This window comes from Anolis sagrei, chromosome 4 (genome assembly GCF_037176765.1).
Source record: "Anolis sagrei isolate rAnoSag1 chromosome 4, rAnoSag1.mat, whole genome shotgun sequence".
Lineage (NCBI taxonomy): Eukaryota > Metazoa > Chordata > Lepidosauria > Squamata > Dactyloidae > Anolis > Anolis sagrei.
The window spans coordinates 170,700,613-170,721,296 of record NC_090024.1 but is presented as its reverse complement, the minus strand read 5'-3'; the positions used below and the strand labels follow the sequence as shown (position 1 = coordinate 170,721,296).

The 20,684-nt window shown below is 40.1% G+C and overlaps 1 protein-coding gene across 4 annotated transcripts in view; it reads right to left on the bottom strand.

Annotated features, from left to right (window-relative positions):
• Positions 1 to 20,684, bottom strand: part of FYB2 (FYN binding protein 2) — a 71,762-nt gene that overhangs the window by 25,071 nt on the left and 26,007 nt on the right. For all 4 annotated transcript variants that reach the window (XM_067467870.1, XM_067467871.1, XM_060773578.2 and 1 more), the window contains exons 5-9: positions 18,947 to 19,038; positions 17,486 to 17,517; positions 16,392 to 16,420; positions 2,702 to 2,783; positions 1,484 to 1,538 (exon numbers count right to left, since the gene is read on the bottom strand). In XM_067467870.1, coding sequence (XP_067323971.1) covers positions 1,484 to 1,538; positions 2,702 to 2,783; positions 16,392 to 16,420; positions 17,486 to 17,517; positions 18,947 to 19,038 — 290 coding nt within the window. The remainder of the gene's footprint in view (positions 1 to 1,483; positions 1,539 to 2,701; positions 2,784 to 16,391; positions 16,421 to 17,485; positions 17,518 to 18,946; positions 19,039 to 20,684) is intronic.

Below are 20,684 nucleotides of genomic sequence, written 5' to 3'. Positions count from 1 at the left end.
CATTATATATATATAAAAGATATATTTTAAAATATTTTAAAACAATTTTAGGATATTTTAAAAGCAGCTGAAAATGTAGAAGCGGAAGGGATTCACATGAACTATTCCTACCAAATCAGTAAATTTGGAGGTTATGTTTTTCACACTATTCTTTGTATTCATCATATGGGTTTGATAACATTTGGCCCTGAATTCTTCTAACCCTTCCTGCATAGCCAATGATCTAATTGCATTTTCTCTCCATTGCCATACAAACCCTGCTGAGGAAGACTAATGGATTTCAGTGAGAGATACAAATACATCTGACGGCTAAGTTCGGCTTTAGCTCAGCAGTGTTTATACTTGGAAAATATGTAACAGCATGAAACAAGGCCAGTTTCTAACTCACAAATACTGGGAAGCTCTTTAGTGTTTGAAAGCAAAACAGGTTACATTAGCAAAAGCAAAGCTTTTGAAGGAGATTCACAAAGAGCATTCATATCATGATAAAATTAAAGGCAATCCAAACTTTTGCCAGCAAATAAACTCAAAGGGGAGGGATACATTGTATGACAAGACCAGGTTCTTACACAGCAGGGCACTGTCAAACACAAACAGGGCTTGGTTCTATATTTACATGATGATCTAATCCTGAAGATTTTAAAAAATCATTTTACTTTGTTTTAAAGTTCTGCTGATTTGCCAGGCTTAGCTACAGTAACAGTTCTACAGAACTTTTGCATATTTTAACCAAGAGATACATTACTCTGTTCCCTCCAAATCAGGGAAAATGTTATTGGTTATTTTTTGATTGGAAAAAATGGACTCCCCTGAATTTACAATGATGTGGGCAGGCAAAACTAGGGCAATATTATCCCCGCACCACCTAAGCCACTTCCCCTTTCATGCACATGCTTTTTCCATGCAGCAAGAAGAGTTGTTTAGGCCTCTAATGTTTCATATAGTGTATTCTTTATGGTTAGCAATTCCTGCTTCATATAGTTTTGACCTACAACTCCCATCACTCCCAGCCAACATAGCCAGTGATAAAAGGTAACATGAACTGCTATCTAGAAACAGCCAGAGCTCACTCATCTTTACAACATGCTTTTAATATTTTTCCTATTGTTGCCAATTAATAAAGACACAGTGTGCCTTCTTGAAGACCCCATGCCAAGTTTCTAGTACAAGAGCTTATTTGAACCAGGAACTTCCTCATTTCTAGCTTCGTTTCCTTATCACATTTCAATAAGCGCTCCTACAACCGTGCCCCACCTTTCAATCTGGATATACTCATAAACCCGTCAGTCATTGCCCAGATTTGTGATTTGTAAATAGAGTTTAAGAATGTAATCCAGCATACACGTCACTTGCATTGTTCTTAGGTCACATCTAATCTTAATACTAAAGCAGATGCAAGAAGAAAACTGACAGTTTCCATCTACTGTTAGCCTTCTTCTGGGGAAAGGCTGGGTGGTCTCTTCTTAAGCCACATGCTTCTCACCTCTATGTTCTCCATTCATTTTCATCTTAGTGAGGACAGTGTCACGGTCACTAACCTAGTAGCAAAGATATTGACATTCAGGTTAAAGGCTTTTCAACATGTACCTTGCCCAATTTGGACTACTACAAGTAAATACTTTACATTCTTTAACTCAAGCTCAACTAGAAAACAAAGATGCCTAAACTGAGTTCTCAGTAACACCTTAACAGACTAAAATCCCTTTAATACAGGGAATGGCAACTGTGAAAGACTGGGAACCACATTAACTCCCCTCCCAGGAGATCTTAGACCCCCCCCCCCCAAGTACATCCTTCTGTAAAACAGTCAAATGCCATCTAAGAGACATTAGAGAAGAGAAACACTTTTTGGAAGAAAATTACAAAATGGTATGTATTTTGAGTCCCTGAAAATATTCCTACATTTCCTACAGACACTTCCTTGACAGTCCAGAACATTTTTTTTTTAAAAGTACTTTTTTTACTTTGGGGAAGGAGAACTTGGTCTCCATAAAAATGGCTCCAGAAAAGGCACACTTTGACTATTCCTGTTTTAGACTAAGCTGCAGGCAATAACTGTATGGAATTCTTTCCAATTAGGAAAATATCAGACTTTTAAGCCTGGATTTTGTTCCCTTCATTTCCTAAGAATAAATTGCATTGAAAGCAATGACATTTCCATTTCGATGTCTTGTCAAAGGCTTTCCTGGAATTTCCATTTTGATATCCATATTTTGTTTCTTTCACAAATGAGAAACAATGGTTGAAGACTGTACAGAAGATGACCACGTTCTATAGAGGAATGTAGATAGAGATATTTGACACACTGTTAGTCCTAAAAGAATTCAAGAAGCAAATGCAGCAGGAAAGGGACATATATTGTACAAACTTTTTAACACAAAAATTCTCACTTAAACTCCTCATATTTTATAGCAAAAGGATATTCTTACACATTTTTAAAATGTTGGCAGCAGCTCTTCAGTCTTTCAGATAAAGAAACACTACCCTGCACAACTTGTGTTAATGATTCAACACAAATCTGGTCCTGATGTCTATGGTAGTTTATGGCACATGTGTTTGATTTATGGCAAACTTGCCCATGTGACACACTGTTAGTCCTAAAAGAATTCAATTTGAAGGCACATAATAACAATGTCTACCAACAGGCATACTTTGAAAAATAGAAAACCATGAAACTACTTATTCTTCTGTTTAAACATACCTCGGATGCTTCTTTAGGTTGTTGTTTTGGTATATCCTGGTTCCAGAGTGGCCCTCTTTCTTTTGTATCCTTCTTTTCAGAACTGAAATGCCAATCGGATAACAAAGTTTCCATGTTACAATTTTTGCATAACAGATGTTTTGAAGAAACATCAAATAATATTAGTACAAATAGATGTGGAATTAAGATCCATATGCATTGATATATATGCATGTGCATATGTGTGCATGTTTGGGGATTTTGTTATTTCTAAATAACTGGAATAATAAAACATTATCCAAGAGTCCCTGTATCTTAAGATCATACACATATTTCTATGGTTGTGTATTTTGCACGGCAGTGTAATTTGTCACATACTTCTTCAATGTCATGGCTCAAGCTATCATGTCTTGGTAAATACTATAATGGCAGAAAAGTAAGTCAGCCATATATGGTAACTCACAGTAGCTAAAATAAAAGCTAAATTGTCAGCCTTTATTAACAGAGTTACCTACTCAACATTTCTGACCTACCTATCTTTAGGGTACACCTTGGTCTATGTGCAGAAACTTTCCCTTTCACTTTGGGGTTGTTACTGTTGTTGGGTGCCTTCACGTTCTTCCCAACTTACGTTAAGTGTAAGGCAAATGTATCTTGGGGTTTTCATGCCAAGATTTGTTTAGAGATTCTTTACTTCTGCAATCCCCCGAGAATACAACGTGGACAAGGTCACTCAGTAGATCTCTATCACTGAACAGGGACTGGTCTCCAGTGTCATAGTCCAATACTCAAACCACTACAGCAAGCCAGCTCTCTTTATGAAGGTCTCTGGAATTCATTGCACAAAAAGATGGGGGGAAGCGGGGGAATAATCTTAGCATGATGCAGTGGCTTTCTATTTCCAAAGGAAACAGAATTTAACAATAGTTACCATCCCAACTTAAAATCCAACAGTTAAAATCCAACATTTAAAATACTAGGTGATAGCTGTTTCAATGCACAGGAAGAACAGTGGAATCAGTTCCTCCCTGGCTTCAGAATCCTCTCATTTCAATGCATTTTGAAGGCAAAATCCCATGGGCAACCACCAGAAAAGTCCTGTGACTCTTTTGGCTCTGTGAAACTCCATCTTTAAAGTGAATAGAAACAAGGAGGACCTTCATCTGATGAGGTCGATAGTACCTCAAATTACAGTAAGCACAGAATTACATTTGAATTTAATCATTATCAGTATCTTCCTACAAGGAAACCCAGATCATTGTTCTCTTAAATGGGACTGTCTTGTTAGCTGCTGCAAGGTCATATTTAATGCAGATAAAATAAGAGTTTCAAATTGGAAGATGTATTGTAACCTGAGTCTTCCCCTGGACTAATCCAATCTTACTTGATTCCCAAGTGGTATTTGTAGAAAGAATGTACCTTGAATTGGGTGTGTCTTTCTCTAACAAAATAATGACATAAAATTAAGACATGAAGTACAATGGCTATCTAGACTGGACTATAAAAGTGAGCTTTATGTGGTGCTAGCTTTGAAACTTGAATCTGCAACTAGATTTAAATGCTTTCTGCACTGGCACTAATTTTGCTGTTACCCAGAATAACCCAACAATTTAAACTGATGGTTTCAATCTGTGAAACCTCAGGCATTTTGGACTCAGGATACTTTATGTATCAGCTTAAAATTGAATATCTCCCTCTCCTCATATCTTTCTTTGAGTCCCTGCTTTGCAGGAAATGCCTATTTGACAGATAAACAGGACTTTGTATGTAGTGACACCAAATCTGACAATTTTCCTTAGAAAAACTGGCATTTAGACCCCCTGCCAGGCCAAATGTTCCTCTTCTGGAAGGTTATTTTATATTACCTTGCAATCAATATGGTACTTTTAAAATAAGTTATATTGTCACCTGTTACATTGGCTTCCATTTTTAAAGAAAGGTGTACTAGTGAAAATTATTTAAAATAAATACATAACACCTCTCTACAATTCAAACCATATTTCATTTCACAATGTAATAATATTATATTAGGATATGGTAGAATATAATAGAGGTGGTCCCCAAGTTACAAAAATCCTAGTTAAGAATGGGAATGAGACAACAGGAAGAGAGGGAAATTCACTCCTGAAAGACTTAACATGGGGAAAGGTATCTCAATTGAAGCTTTATCACCAATCCTTGTTTCCACAATCGTTGTTTCCATTTTTTTCAAAATCCAATTATCACAAGGACAGAAAGTGAGGGAAAATCTTCTGAACAGGGGCACGGACAGCAAAAGAAACACCACAGGGTGCTAATTCTTTCCTATACTAGCCAAAACTTGTATGTGTGTGTGTGTGTGTCTGTCTCTCTCTCTCTGTGTGTGTGTGTATATATATATATATGGCTGGAGTTAAACGTTAAACTTAAACATGTATGTGTTCCCACTTACATACAAAATCAATCTACAGTTGTTCACTGAACTTGACTCTCCCCACAAACCTGGTAATGGGGATCTATTTACGACATTTTTAGCTAATTGTGAAGTCCCCCATGGCAGTTTAGGAGAGATGAAAAAATCTTAAATGTGGAGGGGGATTCCTATCCAGTGACCAATGTGTTTTCACTCTGAAAACTGGGTGGAAGGATGGGTCAACACAGTACAAAAAGGAAGAGAAGGGGGTGAAGCATACCTTAAACAGTAGGCATGTGCGATTGATTAAAAAAATTGTTTTAAACTATTTCCAAAAATAGGGGTGTTGGCGCTTCATTTCTAAAGTCTTTCTGAATTTTGGGTGGTGAAAATTTTGGCTGCTGCATCCCAATGCATTCTGGGAAATCTAGTATAGCACAGGCATATGGCTTCTCCTCGCTTCCCATTAAATTACTATATATGGGAAACTTCAGGGGCCCACATCGCCCTCATTTTTAAAGCGATTGGGATGAAGTTTGCTACAATGGTAGAACACATTTATCACTCTTTGCCTATCACATTTCATAACATTCCACTAATACATAGGGTTTTTGGGAATTTTCAAAGTTTTTTAAAACATTGTTTTAAAAAAACTTCAAGAGCCACCTCTGCCTCCCCCTCCCTCCCTCCACTCTCTTCCTTGATTGGCTGATAGGCACGTCAACATGTTTGGCTTCACCTCTCCGCAGGGTTTGTTTGCCCTGTGAATTTTAGCTGCATCACAGCTACATCCATTGACATTTGAGGCTTAAAATTTGAAGGCTCCTTTTGATTCAAATACTTAATATGGGGGGAGGGGGGGAGCAAGCATGTCGGAACTCTCTTCAAAGGTGCTGTACTACATCTGCACCAAATGCATACCTCTATTAAACAGGCTTCCTCCTTAAACTTGCCTGATGCCAGCTTAACTGACCTCCACCATCTAAGGTCAGCCAACCGATCTCCTCCACCCACACTGGCTAAGAAAAACTTATTTGTGATGGGCTTCACTGCCTCCATTTAGAGTTTTTGGATACCACTGACATGTTAAGACAACTATATAGTCATAGCTGTATGGCTATCAAAAAACTTATTTTCATGGTGATTACTAACAAGGCTCTAGTTTTACAGCCAATGAGCTATAATTACCCCCAAAATTATAAAGAACAATATAATTATCACATGTACTTGCACATTTCCCAGCTACAGTTCAAAGAAATGTTTTTTTTTTTTTTTATAATCATTTTTATTAAAGTTTTCATTGTCAGTACATCGACTGGGTGTTAATCATCGATACATTTCTTGGATCTTAATAATAAAAATAAAAATAAAAAATGAAAGAAGGGCTAGGGGAAGGGAAGTAGGAAGGTGGGCTGGGGGTAGGGTTTGAGGGGGGCGGGTAAGGCACCTTTCTACAGAATGGGGGTGGTAAAAGGGGGGTTGGAGGGGGGGGGTAGGGTGGTGGGTACCCTAATCTATCGGGAAAGGCGGCAGGGAAGTTGGGGAAGGGTGTGCACGTGGTTGGGATGTGGGACGTGGAGTGTGTTAGTATTTTAAATTCCCTTTTATTTACTCATTGCGTCCCCATATTTGGTTAGTACTTGTGTTGTCTTCTAAGTTGTTCTGTAGTCTTTTACTTATTTTCTTCCTGTTCTGTACGTGTCTTTAATTATTCTCCAGATAGTTTCTGATGGGAGACCAGTCTGTTTTATTTGTGCTTGCCGTTGATTTTGTTCTTAGGTGTTGTGTTAATACGTCCATGTTTCTTATTTCCATTAGTTTTAATCTCCAATCTTCTAATTTAGGGATTTCTTCGTTCTTCCATTTACTTGCTAGTACTAATCTTGCCGCTGTAGCCATGTGGAATAGGAGTTTATCAGTGTTCTTATCAGTCTCGAAGTCCAAGATTCCTAATAGGTAATATTCGGCCTTCTTTTCTATTTGTAGTTCCAATATGTTGGTTGTTGTTCGGTGTACCTCCGCCCAAAACTTTTTAACCTTCTCGCATGTCCACCAAAGGTGTAGGAAAGTGCCCCTCTTCTCCTTGCACTTCCAGCACCTTTCGTCTATTTTTTTATAATATTTGGCTAGTTTATTTGGGGTTAGATACCATTGGAACATCATCTTTATCCAGTTCTCTTTGAGGCTATAAGAATTAATCCATCTTAGTTTTACCTTCCATATTTTTTCCCATTCCCTTTTGTCTATAGTATGTCCCAGGGTATCTGTCCATTTTGTGATGTAGCTGTTGATGTTGTTTTTATCTGATTTCCAACTCAATAGTATTTTATACAATTTCGTAATTCCTTTTCTCTTTGTGGCCATTATTCTCTCCCATTGCTTTTCGTTGTCATCGAAGCCCTCCTTCTTGTCTTTGTTAAATGCTTCTATTAATTGTCTGTGCTGAAACCATGTGATTTCACCGTATGTTGATTTTATCTCTTCTAGCGTCTTGGGTATGTGGCCTTCCCTGTCTTTCTTTAATATGTCTTTATATCTGGGCCATTGTTCCCATCCTAGCTCCCTCCTTTGGGTTGCCTCTAGTGGAGAAATCCACATAGGGGTTCTTTGATGAAATTTGTTCTTATATTTTTCCCAGATTTTGATGAGTGATGACCTTACGAAGTGGTTGCCGAAATTTTTTTCGATTCTCCTCTTGTTGTACCATAGGTACGCGTGCCAACCACTACGTAGGTCATATCCTTCTAGCGTTAGGATTTTTTGATTGTTTATGTTGGCCCATTCCTTAACCCAGTTCAGTCCGCTAGCGTCATGATATAATTGTAGGTCTGGTAATCCCAGTCCGCCTTTTTCTTTATTTTCAGTTAAGCTTGCAAATTTGATTCTTGGTTTTTTCCCACACCATATAAATTTTGATAGTTCTTTGTTCCAATTCTTAATTGTTTTAGTGTTTCTAATTATTGGAATGGCCTGAGAGAGGAAGAGGAGTTTCGGTAGTATCATCATCTTAATCGCTGATATTCTACCCAGCATGGAGAGGTTTTGATGTTTCCATTTTTCCATGTCGTTCTTTATATCTTTCCACTTTGTCTCGTAATTGTTCTTAAGCAGGTTGGAATTCTTTGCTGTCATAGTTATACCGAGGTACTTGATTTTTTCTGCTACTTGGATCCCGCTCTTTTCTTCAAGTATTTTCTGTCTTTCTTTAGTGATATTTTTTGTTAACCATTTTGTTTTCTTCTTATTTATCTTTAATCCTGCCAACTTTCCGAATTCTTCGATTTTGTTAATCCATAATTCGTGGTTTTCAATAGGGTCTTCGATAATACATATTAAATCGTCCGCAAATGCTCTAAGCTTATACGAGTGTTTCCTGATTCTTGTTCCTTTGAGACTGTTATCTTCTCTTATATTATTCAGTAGAACCTCTAAGGACATTATGAAGAGCAGCGGCGATAGAGGACACCCTTGTCGCGTTCCTTTTGAGATTTGAATGTTGTTTGTGGTGTTCCCGTTTACGCTTATTTTTGCTTCTTGTGAGTTATAAATTGACTCTATTGAATTTATGAAATGGTACCCCATGTCTAATTCCTTTATGAGTTCTAAGAAAAAATCCCAGCTAATCCGATCAAAAGCCTTTTCGGCGTCCAATGCCAATAGTGCACATTCCTTGTCTATATTTTTGTCGTAGTATTCAATAATATTTACTACTGTTCTGATGTTGTCCTTTATTTGGCGGTGAGGCAGGAACCCTGCTTGTTCTTCTTGGATCCAATCCACGAGGAAACCCTTTAGCCTTTCGGCGATTATACTCGCGTAAATTTTGTAGTCCACGTTGAGCAGAGATATTGGGCGGAAGTTTTTTACATCTGTTTTTTCTGTTCCTTCTTTATGAATCATGATGATTTTTGCTTGTCTCCATGTTTTTGGTATTTGTTTCGTTTCTAGTGCTTGGTTCATCAATCTTTTCATTTTGGGTACTAATTCTGTTTCAAACGTTTTGTAGTACAAGGCCGTAAAGCCGTCTGGTCCCGGGGTTTTAGAGACGTCCATCTTCTTTATTGCATTTTGAATTTCTTGGTTTGTTATTTCTTTGTTAAGGTTTTCTCTATGTTTATAATTATAAAGAACAATATAATTATCACATGTACTTGCACATTTCCCAGCTACAGTTCAAAGAAATGTTAATAGTCCATGCATGTTTTCTTCTTTATTTATTTATTTATTTATTTCTGGTACTTTTACCCCGCCCTTCTCAACCCCCGGAGGGGGACTCAGGGCGGCTTACAGAGAAGGCAGAATTCGATGCCTTTATACACTACACATAGTATACAAAAATATACAAAAACAAATATACAAAAATATAATTAAAACGATCATCACTGTTAAAACATCAGCAACCGGTGCCCAACATATTATATAAAATATCATATAAAATTCTTGTAATCAGCGTTTCGTTTCCAGAGTTCCTCGTGTCCAGTCTGTTAGTCATTACCTAGCCATCCATAAAGTTCTCTCTTTATCTACCCGCCTGACCAAATGCCTGGTCCCAGATCCATGTTTTTAGTTTTTTCCTAAAAGAAAGGAGCGATGTTGCAGATCTAATTTCCCCGGGGAGTGAGTTCCACAGGCGGGGGGCCACCACCGAAAAGGCCCTGCTTCTCGTCCCCGCCAATCTCACCTGTGATAGAGGCGGGGTCGAGAGCAGGACCTCTCCAGAAGATCTTAGGCTCCGGGGTGGGACATAGAGGGAGATCTGTTCGGACAGATACACTGGGCCAGAACCGTATAGGGTTTTATAGGTCAAAACCAGCACCTTGAATTGTGCTCGGAACTGGATTGGCAGCCAGTGGAGCTGACACAACAGGGGGGTGGTATGCTCCCTGTATGACGCTCCGGTGAGCAATCTGGCTGCCTCTCGCTGGACTAATTGTAGTTTCCGAGCAGTCTTCAAAGGCAACCCCACGTAGAGAGCGTTGCAGTAATCTAACCGGGATGTGACAAGAGCGTGGACCACCGTGGCCAGATCCGACTTCCCAAGGTACGGGCGCAGCTGGCGCACAAGTTTTAATTGTGCAAAAGCTCTCCCGGCCACCACCGAGACCTGGGGTTCCAGGCTCAGTGATGAGTCCAGGATCACTCCCAAGCTGCGAACCTGAGTCTTCAGGGGGAGTGTAACCCCGTCTAACACAGGCTGTAACCCTATACCCTGTTCGGCCTTACGACTGACCAGTAGGACCTCTGTCTTGTCTGGATTCAATTTCAATTTGTTAGCTCTCATCCAGTCCGACACAGCAGCCAAGCACCGATTCAAGGTCTGGACAGCCTCCTTGGTGAAAGGTGGGAAGGAGTGACAGATTTGGACATCATCTGCGTAGAGATAACATCTCATTCCGAAACTCCGAATGATCTCCCCCAGCGGCTTCATGTAGATGTTAAATAACATCGGGGACAAGATTGATCCCTGTGGGACTCCACACAACAACGGTTGTGGGGCCGAACAGGTGTCACCCAATAACACCTTCTGGGACCGTCCCTCAAGAAAGGATCAGAGCCACTGCAAAGCAGTACCCCCGAGCCCCATATCCCTGAGGCGCCCCAGAAGGATACCGTGATCGACGGTATCGAAGGCCGCTGAGAGATCCAGCAAAACCAACAGGGACACACTCCCCCTGTCCATTTCCCGGTGAAGATCATCTACCAAGGCGACCAAAGCTGTCTCAGTACCATGTCCCGGCCTAAAGCCAGACTGTGCCGGATCTAGATAATCAGTGTCTACCAGAAACCCCTGGAGTTGAGTCGCCACCACACGTTCCATGACTTTGCCCAAATAGGGGAGATTGGAAACTGGCCGAAAGTTGTCAAATTGAGTGGGGTCCAGTGATGGTTTCTTCAACAGCGGTTTTATAACAGCTAGTTTTAAGCTCGCTGGAAATTTTCCTTCCTGTAAGGAGGCATTGACCATCACCTTTACCCACTCTGCCAAACCCCCTCTGGCTTCCTTGATCAGCCAGGATGGACAGGGGTCTAGGATGCATGTGGTGGGTCGCACCTCTCCAAGGATCCTGTCCACATCCTCAAGCTGAACCAATTGAAATGAATCCAACAAAACTGGACAAGCAGATGCTCTCGTCACATCCCCAGAGACCGCAGTTAACATGACGTCAAAACCTGACCGAATCTGCTCAATTTTATCCGCGAAGAATCGAGCAAATGCTTCACAGCGAGCCACCGAGTTGTCTGAGGCCTCGCTTTTTGGCGGATGTAACAGGCCCCTGACAACTCGGAAGAGCTCCGCTGGACGATTCTTCGCAGATGCAATATTGGCTGCCAGAAACGTTTTCTGTGCTGCCGCTATTGCCACCTCGTAGGACCTTAAAAAGGTATTCAGAAGTGTTTGAGCTGGATTGGTGGGGTTCCGACGCCACACGCACTCTAGCCTCCTCTTCTCTCGCTTCATCGCTGCCAGCTCCTTAGTAAACCAAGGGGCTGGTTTAGCTCGGCTGCTCGAGAGGGGGCGTTCCGGAGCGATTGTATCAATGGCCCTGGTCAACTCATTATTCCAGTGAGAGACCAGAACATCGACAGAATCGCTAGCCAAGGAGGTGGGAGAATCCCCAAGAGCCATCAGGAAGCCATTTGGATCCATAAGTCTCCTGGGGCGGACCATTCTAATGGGTCCACCACCCCTGCGAAGGTTGGGAGGCGCAGTTAGTCTAAACCTGATCAAGTGGTGATCGGTCCATGGCAAAGGAGCGATGGTCAGCTCCTCCACCCCGTCACCCCCATCCCATCCTTGAGAGAATACCAAATCCAATGTGTGCCCGGCACTATGGGTGGGACCAGATATTAGTTGGGACAGGCCCATGGTTGCCATGGCGGCCATGAAGTCCTGAGCCGCACCGGAAAGGGAGGTCTCGGCATGGACATTGAAATCTCCCAGGACTAAAAGCCGTTGGGAGCTCAACGCCATATCCGAGACCACTCCTGCTAGCTCAGGTAAGGAGACTGTAGTGCAGCAGGGTGGTCGGTACACTAGCAGAATCCCTATCCTGTCCCGGTCACCTATCCTAAAGCCGGCACATTCGAATGCAGATGACTGTGGGATGGGACGCCTGATCAGGGGGATAAAATCCTTATAGACAACTGCGACTCCGCCTCCCCGCCCTCCAAGTCTTGGTTGGTGCTGCACAGAGTAACCCGGTGGACAGAGTTGAGTGAGATTAACCCCCCCTCCTTCGTCCAACCAGGTCTCCGTTATACAGGCCAAGTCAGCTTGTTCCTCTTGAATTAGATCTTTAATGACAGAGGTTTTTCCGTTTACCGACCTGGCGTTGAACAGCACCACCTTTAACCTGGAGGGACCACCATCCTGGCACCTCAGTTGTATCTTGTCGGGAGGATGTTTTGAAACTGCCAATTTATCTTTGTTAATTTCAGGCCAAATTGTAGTATTGATTTTAGGGACTGCCAATGTTCTGTTGTAAATTTTGGGCCTGATTTGATTTTTCCTTGAGTTGTTAACATCTTTTAGGATTGCCAATCTATTATTATAAATTTTGGGCCGAACTGAATATTTTGGTCTCCCTTTCCCGTATCTCCCTCTACCTGTCACCACCCTTATGGCAGCACCCCCACCCATAGACCCACTCCCCCCGGGGACATACCCTCCATTTCCATCTGTTGTTGTTCCATATGTTATTGCTTGTTGCCAAGTATGGTTACATACAGTTGGATCCTGATGTTCCCACCCCTTGATGTTACCTGCTCCTTCCAGTGTATTGAAGGTGATAAGGTGCACCTGTGTAATAATGGAAGGGAAGAGTATTTGAGAAATTATCGATAGCAGCAAAGATAGTATCAGTGGTAACATAGGAGTAGAATATTTGTAAACAATAATATATGTAACTAGCTCCAAAGTGGCAGTGCAAAACTCAGAGCATTTGTTTAAAGTGCAACACAATTGATCACTTGATCATGGATCTAGGATTTGGGACCGGTTGATTACTGGCAAGAGTTCTGGCGGGTTAAAGAACTAAAGTGCTCGATTTAAAGTGGCTAAGTGCTAACGGTAGTACTAAGGTGCAAAATTAGTGCCTTCTGGATTAAGTCCAATATCAATGTTCAGTCAGGACAGTAATTTCCAAACCAAGGGACCCAGCTCCCTGGACCCGTGGAGAACAAGCCGGCGCCCGTTGGCCAAGTCCCTGGTTCTTCCTAGCTGTCCTCTGAAGAGATGACCCAGTTCACGGGAAGATGGTAGCCCGGATAGTGAAGACTATAGTTGTTTAACACTAATTACCAGCACAAGTTCTGGCTGCGTTGAGTGATGTTACCTTGCTCAACTTAGCTTGACCATAGAGGGCAGTGTAGTTCTCTGGAGATGATAGCAACGCGCTGAGTCATGGACAGACAGCACTTCCTGTCTACTGCTTAAGTGTTTAGATCTTAAATGTCCGTCACAACTACATATTACAACACCCAGCAAGCACCTATCAACATACGTCACACAATAAACCAGACTAAACTGAACTAAACTAAACCAGACTAAACTAAACTAACCTAAACCAAAACTTTCATTCCGGCAGTTATTCTTATAAGGCCCAGATTTTAAAGGGCCCTTTGCCCATGCGGTGGTAGCGCAAGCGATGGCAATTTGGTAACGCTGTATGGATAGCAAGGTGGAGAACCGGCCAAAGCGTAAGGCCCAAACAGCTGCAGCCTCGCAGATCCTGCGGCCTTGATGAATTCCCTCCGCTGAGGAGCACCCCTCCCCTCCACTGGAGCCTCCGCCGTCGGTGGATGGGTGTCGATGGATGGATGGGTGTGCGGTCGCCGTCCCTGGATGCTGCTCCAGCTGCTAATGCGCGCCCGAGCCTCCGCCAGATGGAAAGCAAGAAGATGCAGCAGCTCGATCCCTCCACAATACATCCGCCAGATGGAGAAGCGGAGAGGATGCCGCAGCAGCACGATCCCTCCGCCGCCCAGCTGCCCAGCGCAGGGAAGCGTGGGAAGGTGCAGGAGGATGCAGGGGGGACGCCGGCAGAAGAAACAAGGCGCAGGGCGGACAGGCACGCCGAGACGCCAAGGAAGAACGGCCAGCCGATGGAAGAGCTGAGCAGACAAAAACCTCCAACCGGCAACTAAGCAGCGGGGCCCCCCGCAGGGAGCAGCGGCCGCTCAGCCCGCCGCCGAGGAGGGCGAAGAGGAGGAGGCAGCAACTACAACTTTCCACATTAGCAGCAATTTCGCTATAATTTTCACGACTGCAAAGCACCAGGGTAATGTTGGGATTTCTAGATACAGAGATAGTAATAGCTCTTAGACAATTTTTGATACTTACCAGAATCTATGGAAATCCAGTTTTATAATGCCATACCCAGCAGTTTCATTCTGCTTTTGTAATCATCAGGGGATTTAATTCACAAACAGTTCAATAAGATTATGCCTCATTGTATTAGCAAAGCCAGTGGAGATGGGTGAGAATTTTTCAAACCATATGTTTCTGAATTATCTGTAAAGAGCTGGAGAATTTTAAAAGCTATTCATCCATTCAGCCTTGAGTTCTGGTACTGAAGCACTTAGCTTTTAAAAGCCTGGCCTTCAGTCCCTAGATGATCAAACCACACTTGTGGAAAACTGCTTTTAAATTACATAATCTTTTTCTTATAGGCTTCTGTTCATGTCCATCACTTAGGGAGAAGACAGGTACAACAGTGTGGTGTAGTGGTTTGAGTGTTGGACTAGTTTGAGTGTTGGATGATTCCCCACTTGGCTATAGAATCCTGTTGAGTAGTCACACTCTCTCATCCTCAAAGCAAGGGCAAATCCCCTCTGAACAAATCTTGCCAAGAAAAACTTGTGATAGGATCACCATACATCACAAATAACTTGAAGACACAGAACAACAACTAAAAAAACACCTAATAATTTTTCTGAATTTGGCAATTGCAGATATTTAGGAGTTTTGTCCTATAAGAACTTTCCACAATTCACATTTTGAAGGGTTTCTGAATCTAAGAGGTCAGATGCTTTGGCACTTGAACGGAAGCATATTCAAAGAACTATAAAAAGGTGCATTTCTATGTTTGCTAGATGTTCTCTCCCTTAATCTAGCATTAACAAGTATATTTCAACTACAGAAATCTTATAAATCTTTACAATGCTCCAGATGAACTGGATGAACTAGTTCTTTGACAGAATGAGGGTGAAATGCATCTCGAGCTTCAAAACAAATCCAGGCAACCTGCTACCCTTATTGTATATATGCAAATAATGTGCTCTTAATTTCTTCAAAATGTTCAACTATTTATTATTACAATTGGCCAGAGAAACCAAAGGTAAAACGTTAAAAATGACTTTATTTGGAACTGTCCATGGTTACTGGGTTAGGGTTCAAACATGTTGTGGGCCCTCCAACTTTTCACAGATGAAAACCTAGACACCTGTGGCTAAACAACATCAGGGTATGGTTACAAAAGCAAAAGTTATGAATAAAGAAGGACATACTAGCTAGAGAGATCCCAGCACTTTGATTTTGCCTAAACATTTAAGGAAGGGCAAGATTCCACCTCCCTAATGGCCTTTGGTCCTGAGTTGAGTGCAAACCCCTTTGTACTTGGAACTCAACCTTCAGCCATTAAAGTAATCTGAGAACAAAGGGAAAAATGGAAGGACAAAAGAAAAACTGTTCCACTTTTTAAAAAAACTGCTGAAAAATGGTACTGCCAAATTTGGGGGGGGGGGGGCAGTTAGATGGTATGCACAAACTTACATAGGTGCCTGTGGCAAATCTGAAACTGTCCCTTCCAATTCATTACGTGTCCTGCCTGTCCTAGCTTGCCTCTTAAAGAATCAGAACATGACAAGAATATGCAAATGCCGATAATATGCATTCAAAACCTATTAGCATAATAATGAGTGGTATGTCTGGATTGTTGGATGAGATACTAAAATGCTATGAGCAACTATTGAAAACTATTCAACTACTGAAACTATTGAAAAGGCAGAGGTCTGTGAAAAAATTAGAGGTGAAAGAGCAGAACTGCTACATGGCCTTCATGACCTAGAGGAATATACAACAAACTATTCAGTGGTATTATTTACCTCCGCCCCAGGTTCTTTCTTTTATAAATATAAAACATATTTCTAAAAAAGACAATGTAAGGCTGAGAGAAGGAAAATAAAAGGTGGCAGTTCATACATATTTGTAATAATCTTCAGTTATTTATTCAGGTTCAGCTCTAAAGGGGAAAAAATCTAGTTGCTAGGCATCTTAATTTGTTTTTTCAAGACATAAATTCCAGGAAAATCACTCACCTGGGTATGGCAACAAGGAAATTTTGTTTCTATGTAAAACACAAAAAGAAAGGTTCAGTTTTCAGAAACCTGAGGTCAAGTCATTCAGAAAAGAATAGCATTGTTTAGGCTGAAGAGCAATATTTACAGAAGAAACATCTTTCTCTACATCTGTGTTTCATTTCCTTCTATGAAATCATGGCTAGAATCCAAAGAAGTCACTAGAACACAGAGAGGTTCCATGTAATCACTAAAATGCACATGAATGCCATTTCCCTATTGGGGCTCATTTTGAATGACACCTGATAGTCTGAAAGGACAAGTTTTTCACTATGCACAGAGAAGTGTGTGGCCAAGTAAAAAAGGTATGTCTAAAGGACAGGCCTCTGGGATTCTAGTCTGTATTTTGCACATATGAACACAAGTCTTTTATTAAAGTTGAATAACATTAAAGTTATAGGAATTCCAAGGACCCCAATGGAAACTTTCCTGAGTCAGCAACTCAGTCCTAAACAAAAGAGCAGGACCTCATAAGAAGTCAATTTCCAATCATATATATTTAGCACCTAAAATAGCTCAGCACCCAGCAGGAATGAGGTAATTGTCACTGTCATGTATTTGCTTCTTGGGCAAAAAAAATGTTGTTTGTGCCTCTTATGTATAATACATTTTATTCCAGCACAATGTTTTATACTTTGTAATGTTTTGAAGTTATAATTTAGTATTTTTTATGGATGCTTTTGTTTTTGTATTGTGATTTGTTGATCTCTGTTGTTTTGGTTGCTATTATTACTATATATATTGCATTTTTGTTGTAAGCCACCCCGAGTCCCTTTTGGAAGTGGAGGCAGGATACAGATGATGATGATGGTGGTGATGATGATGATGATGATGATGATGATTATTATTATTATTAGTAGTAGTAGTATTTAAAAACCACAGGTAAATATTGTAATGTAGAGTATGTACTGTATTTACAGATAACATTTGAAAACGACTCATTGCTTCTTCTAAGAATGAAGTTAGTGAAGAATTTCACCCCTTGCGTAGACATTCATTCCTTTCCCATCTTCTCTGTACTGCTAACATTAAACCACAGTCTTGAAAATATGTACCTTGATATCTTCTTTTTTTTCTGCTTTGGAAACTGGAATCAAGATTGTGCACAAATTAGTATATCTTCCCTGCTGTTTCCTGTATCTATTTCCATAAAACCATTTAAAAAATCACACCTTATAATATTCCATTTCAAGTACAATGCTACATTAACCTGGATTTTCCATCTGAGCAATTTTAAACTATTTTAGACTTATGATACTATTGCAAGTTATATGTTATATGTCTTAAGTATGTTACTTTGCAACCCTTGTTTATAGTGGGCTTGGTCCCCATGTAAGCCACCACAAGTCCCTTTGGGGAGATGGTGGCAGGATATAAGAATAAAATTATATTATTATAGTGTGCTGAATATCATGACCTTTCCCCAGAAATAAACTGTATAAATACAGACCTATAAAGTGAAAAGTCAAGAATGCATTCATTACTTGCCCTATTTGTAGTTCAGTTTATTACAGATATAGGTAATCAGTGGCTAGGAATGTATGAATTTTATCCCATCAAAACTTTTAAGAGCTAACTTTTAAGAGGTAAATGATACAGTCACACAGAAAAGATAAAAAGCTATAAAAGCAGGAGGAAACAGTATTAAAACCAGAAGGGTGACTAAAGCATTATGAAGAAAGGTTGAAAATACCTAGTATGAACAAAAACAAATTATTATGGATATATACTGATTAACTTGGTGACTGAAAGGTTGGCAGTTCGAATCTGGGGAGAAGGGTAAACTCCTTCTGTTAGGCCCAGCTTCTTCCAACTTAGCAGTTTGAAAACATGCAAATGTGAGTAGATCAATAGGTACCACTTCTGCAGGAAGGTAACGATGCTCCATGTAGTCATGCTGGCCACATGACCCTGGAGGCGTCAACGGACAATGTCGGCTCTTTGACTTAGAGATGGAGATGAGCACCACTCCTCAGAGCCGGACACGACTAGACTTTACTTTTATCTACATGACAAAGCACCACCATTTACAACTTTAATTGTCAAGTTATTCCTCATGGAGTAGATGCTTGCCTTAATGCAGTCAAAGATGTGAGGGAAAGGTATAATGTTAAATTGTTAAACAGCTAGGATGGTGGGATACATTTATTCATTTTGCACTCTTAGAAGCAAAATATGAATTTCAAATAAACAGTCATATTTGCACTTGTTCACCTTTCCTACTGTGATCATCTGATCATAAATGCATTTTGGAACATGTACAAAAATGCATTATATAAATGCATGAAAATTCGAGTATGTGTATAAAAACATGCACAAAAATATATTAAACTAAAAGAATGTACCCTTTCCCTAAAATATCCTTCACATCTATAGATTTCATACATTATCAGGGACCGCCTTTCAAAAGCTCTGTTCTCAAGTTCCTCCTTGCTGCAGACTTTGAAATTACTGTCCAACTAGCAACATATCCCAAAGATCATCCATGAATGAATAAAACAGCTGGTAAGACTCACTATATTTATCTTCATGAATTGAATTAGAACATTCTGGATGGATCAGACATGACATCGTTTCTTCATATGTACTCAATTCTTCAATTTCAGTACTAAAGAAAATTAAAAGAAAATGAAATTATGTAAGATAATGCCAATGTGAAAGAATTAAAATTACTCAGATGAGTTGTCTTCCTCAAAGAAGTGCAGAGTAATACACATAGTGACAAGACATTTTTTAAATAATCTTTATATGTTCAAATGGAATTGATTCATAGAATTTGTACACAAACTGAAAACAAATAGACATATACAATGTTACCAATGAACTAATCACAAAGATTCAGAATGAAAGCAATGCCTACTAATGCTAGGATATAATGGACATGATTCTACATTGAAAAGATGAAGTTCTTTTCTCATGGAGTTCTGCAGCAGTTGCAATACATTTTCTTTCTAATGCACTGCACCACTGTGCTATCCAATACTATCAGGTCTGAAAGCATATGCATCAATGTGTAACCATGCACAATAAATGACCATAAGCAATGGTATCCATGTGTGATGCACTATATGCACAATTCTATTTTGACCACTGAACTGAGTGTGGTCATGCCACACCAGACAAATCTGGCTAATGATTTCGTAGGAGAAAGTACACATTTGTAAGACACCAACAGGACATTCCTATTTTATATATAGTGATAAGTCTATAATTCCTATTCCTAACAATCACGTTGATAATAGAGAATATAACTTCAGTGACAGTAATTGACAGCTGGGAAACAAAACTTACACAAAAATGACTAAAAGAGAACTTTTAAAACAGTTCCTTTAAAAACTAATTTGATCAATAAAGTAACACTTAATTTAATTTAAAATATATTAAGTAACAAAAAATTAAGTAACACACAGTTAACTTTCCCAAAAGATCAAGACCTTGGGAGAGATGGGTAAAAATAAAATTTATCATCATCATCATTTTCCCTTCAGTCATCACTAAAGAATTATTTTTAACTGAGTGTTCCAGATTCTGACTTCAGAAATCTTGGATGCTTTCTGGATTTGGCAGTAGGGCATATGTTGCTGGGAAAGACACAAGCCACCACTGTCTCAGTCCAAGGCAATGAGGGTAGACTGACCTCCTCTTGTGTATTGTTAAGAACCAGTTTTTCAACATGCTAATATCAAATCATAACCAATCACAATATGTCATAGACAACATACAATTTAGTAAAAGGTTATTTAACAGCATACCATTTAACTTTGGTAAAATGTTACCCACCTTCTTGGGTAACCACCCAGATATTGTTTCACTAAACTAGAAATGCATTTTTTGGCTGATGCCTCTGTAAATTATCTCAAAAGTTTGATCTGACAAAAGCCAAACGTGCCATGTACATTCAGGTCCCAAAGAACCAGCTCAGCTAGTTTATTCGTGGACTAAATGTTATATTTTTAAGATAGCAGATGCTGAACTGGGTTGGAAACTGGAAGCCAAGGAGTCAGCCAAGTGTCAAGGAAGGTTGCAAAGTAACATCCATTTTCCTCTAAAATAACATTCCCTTTTTGTTGCCTGTGACAACCAATCTGGTGTATGCATTATCTCAATGACACAAGAACAAGCTGTTTATCCTTCTAGAAAAGCTCACCAGTCATGAAATGCTATCTTGGAACCCAACAACATGAGATTGTAGAGTCTTGTCTTTTTGTTTAACAGGTTGAAACAGATTTCCTCAAACCTCTGAAGAGCTAAAAG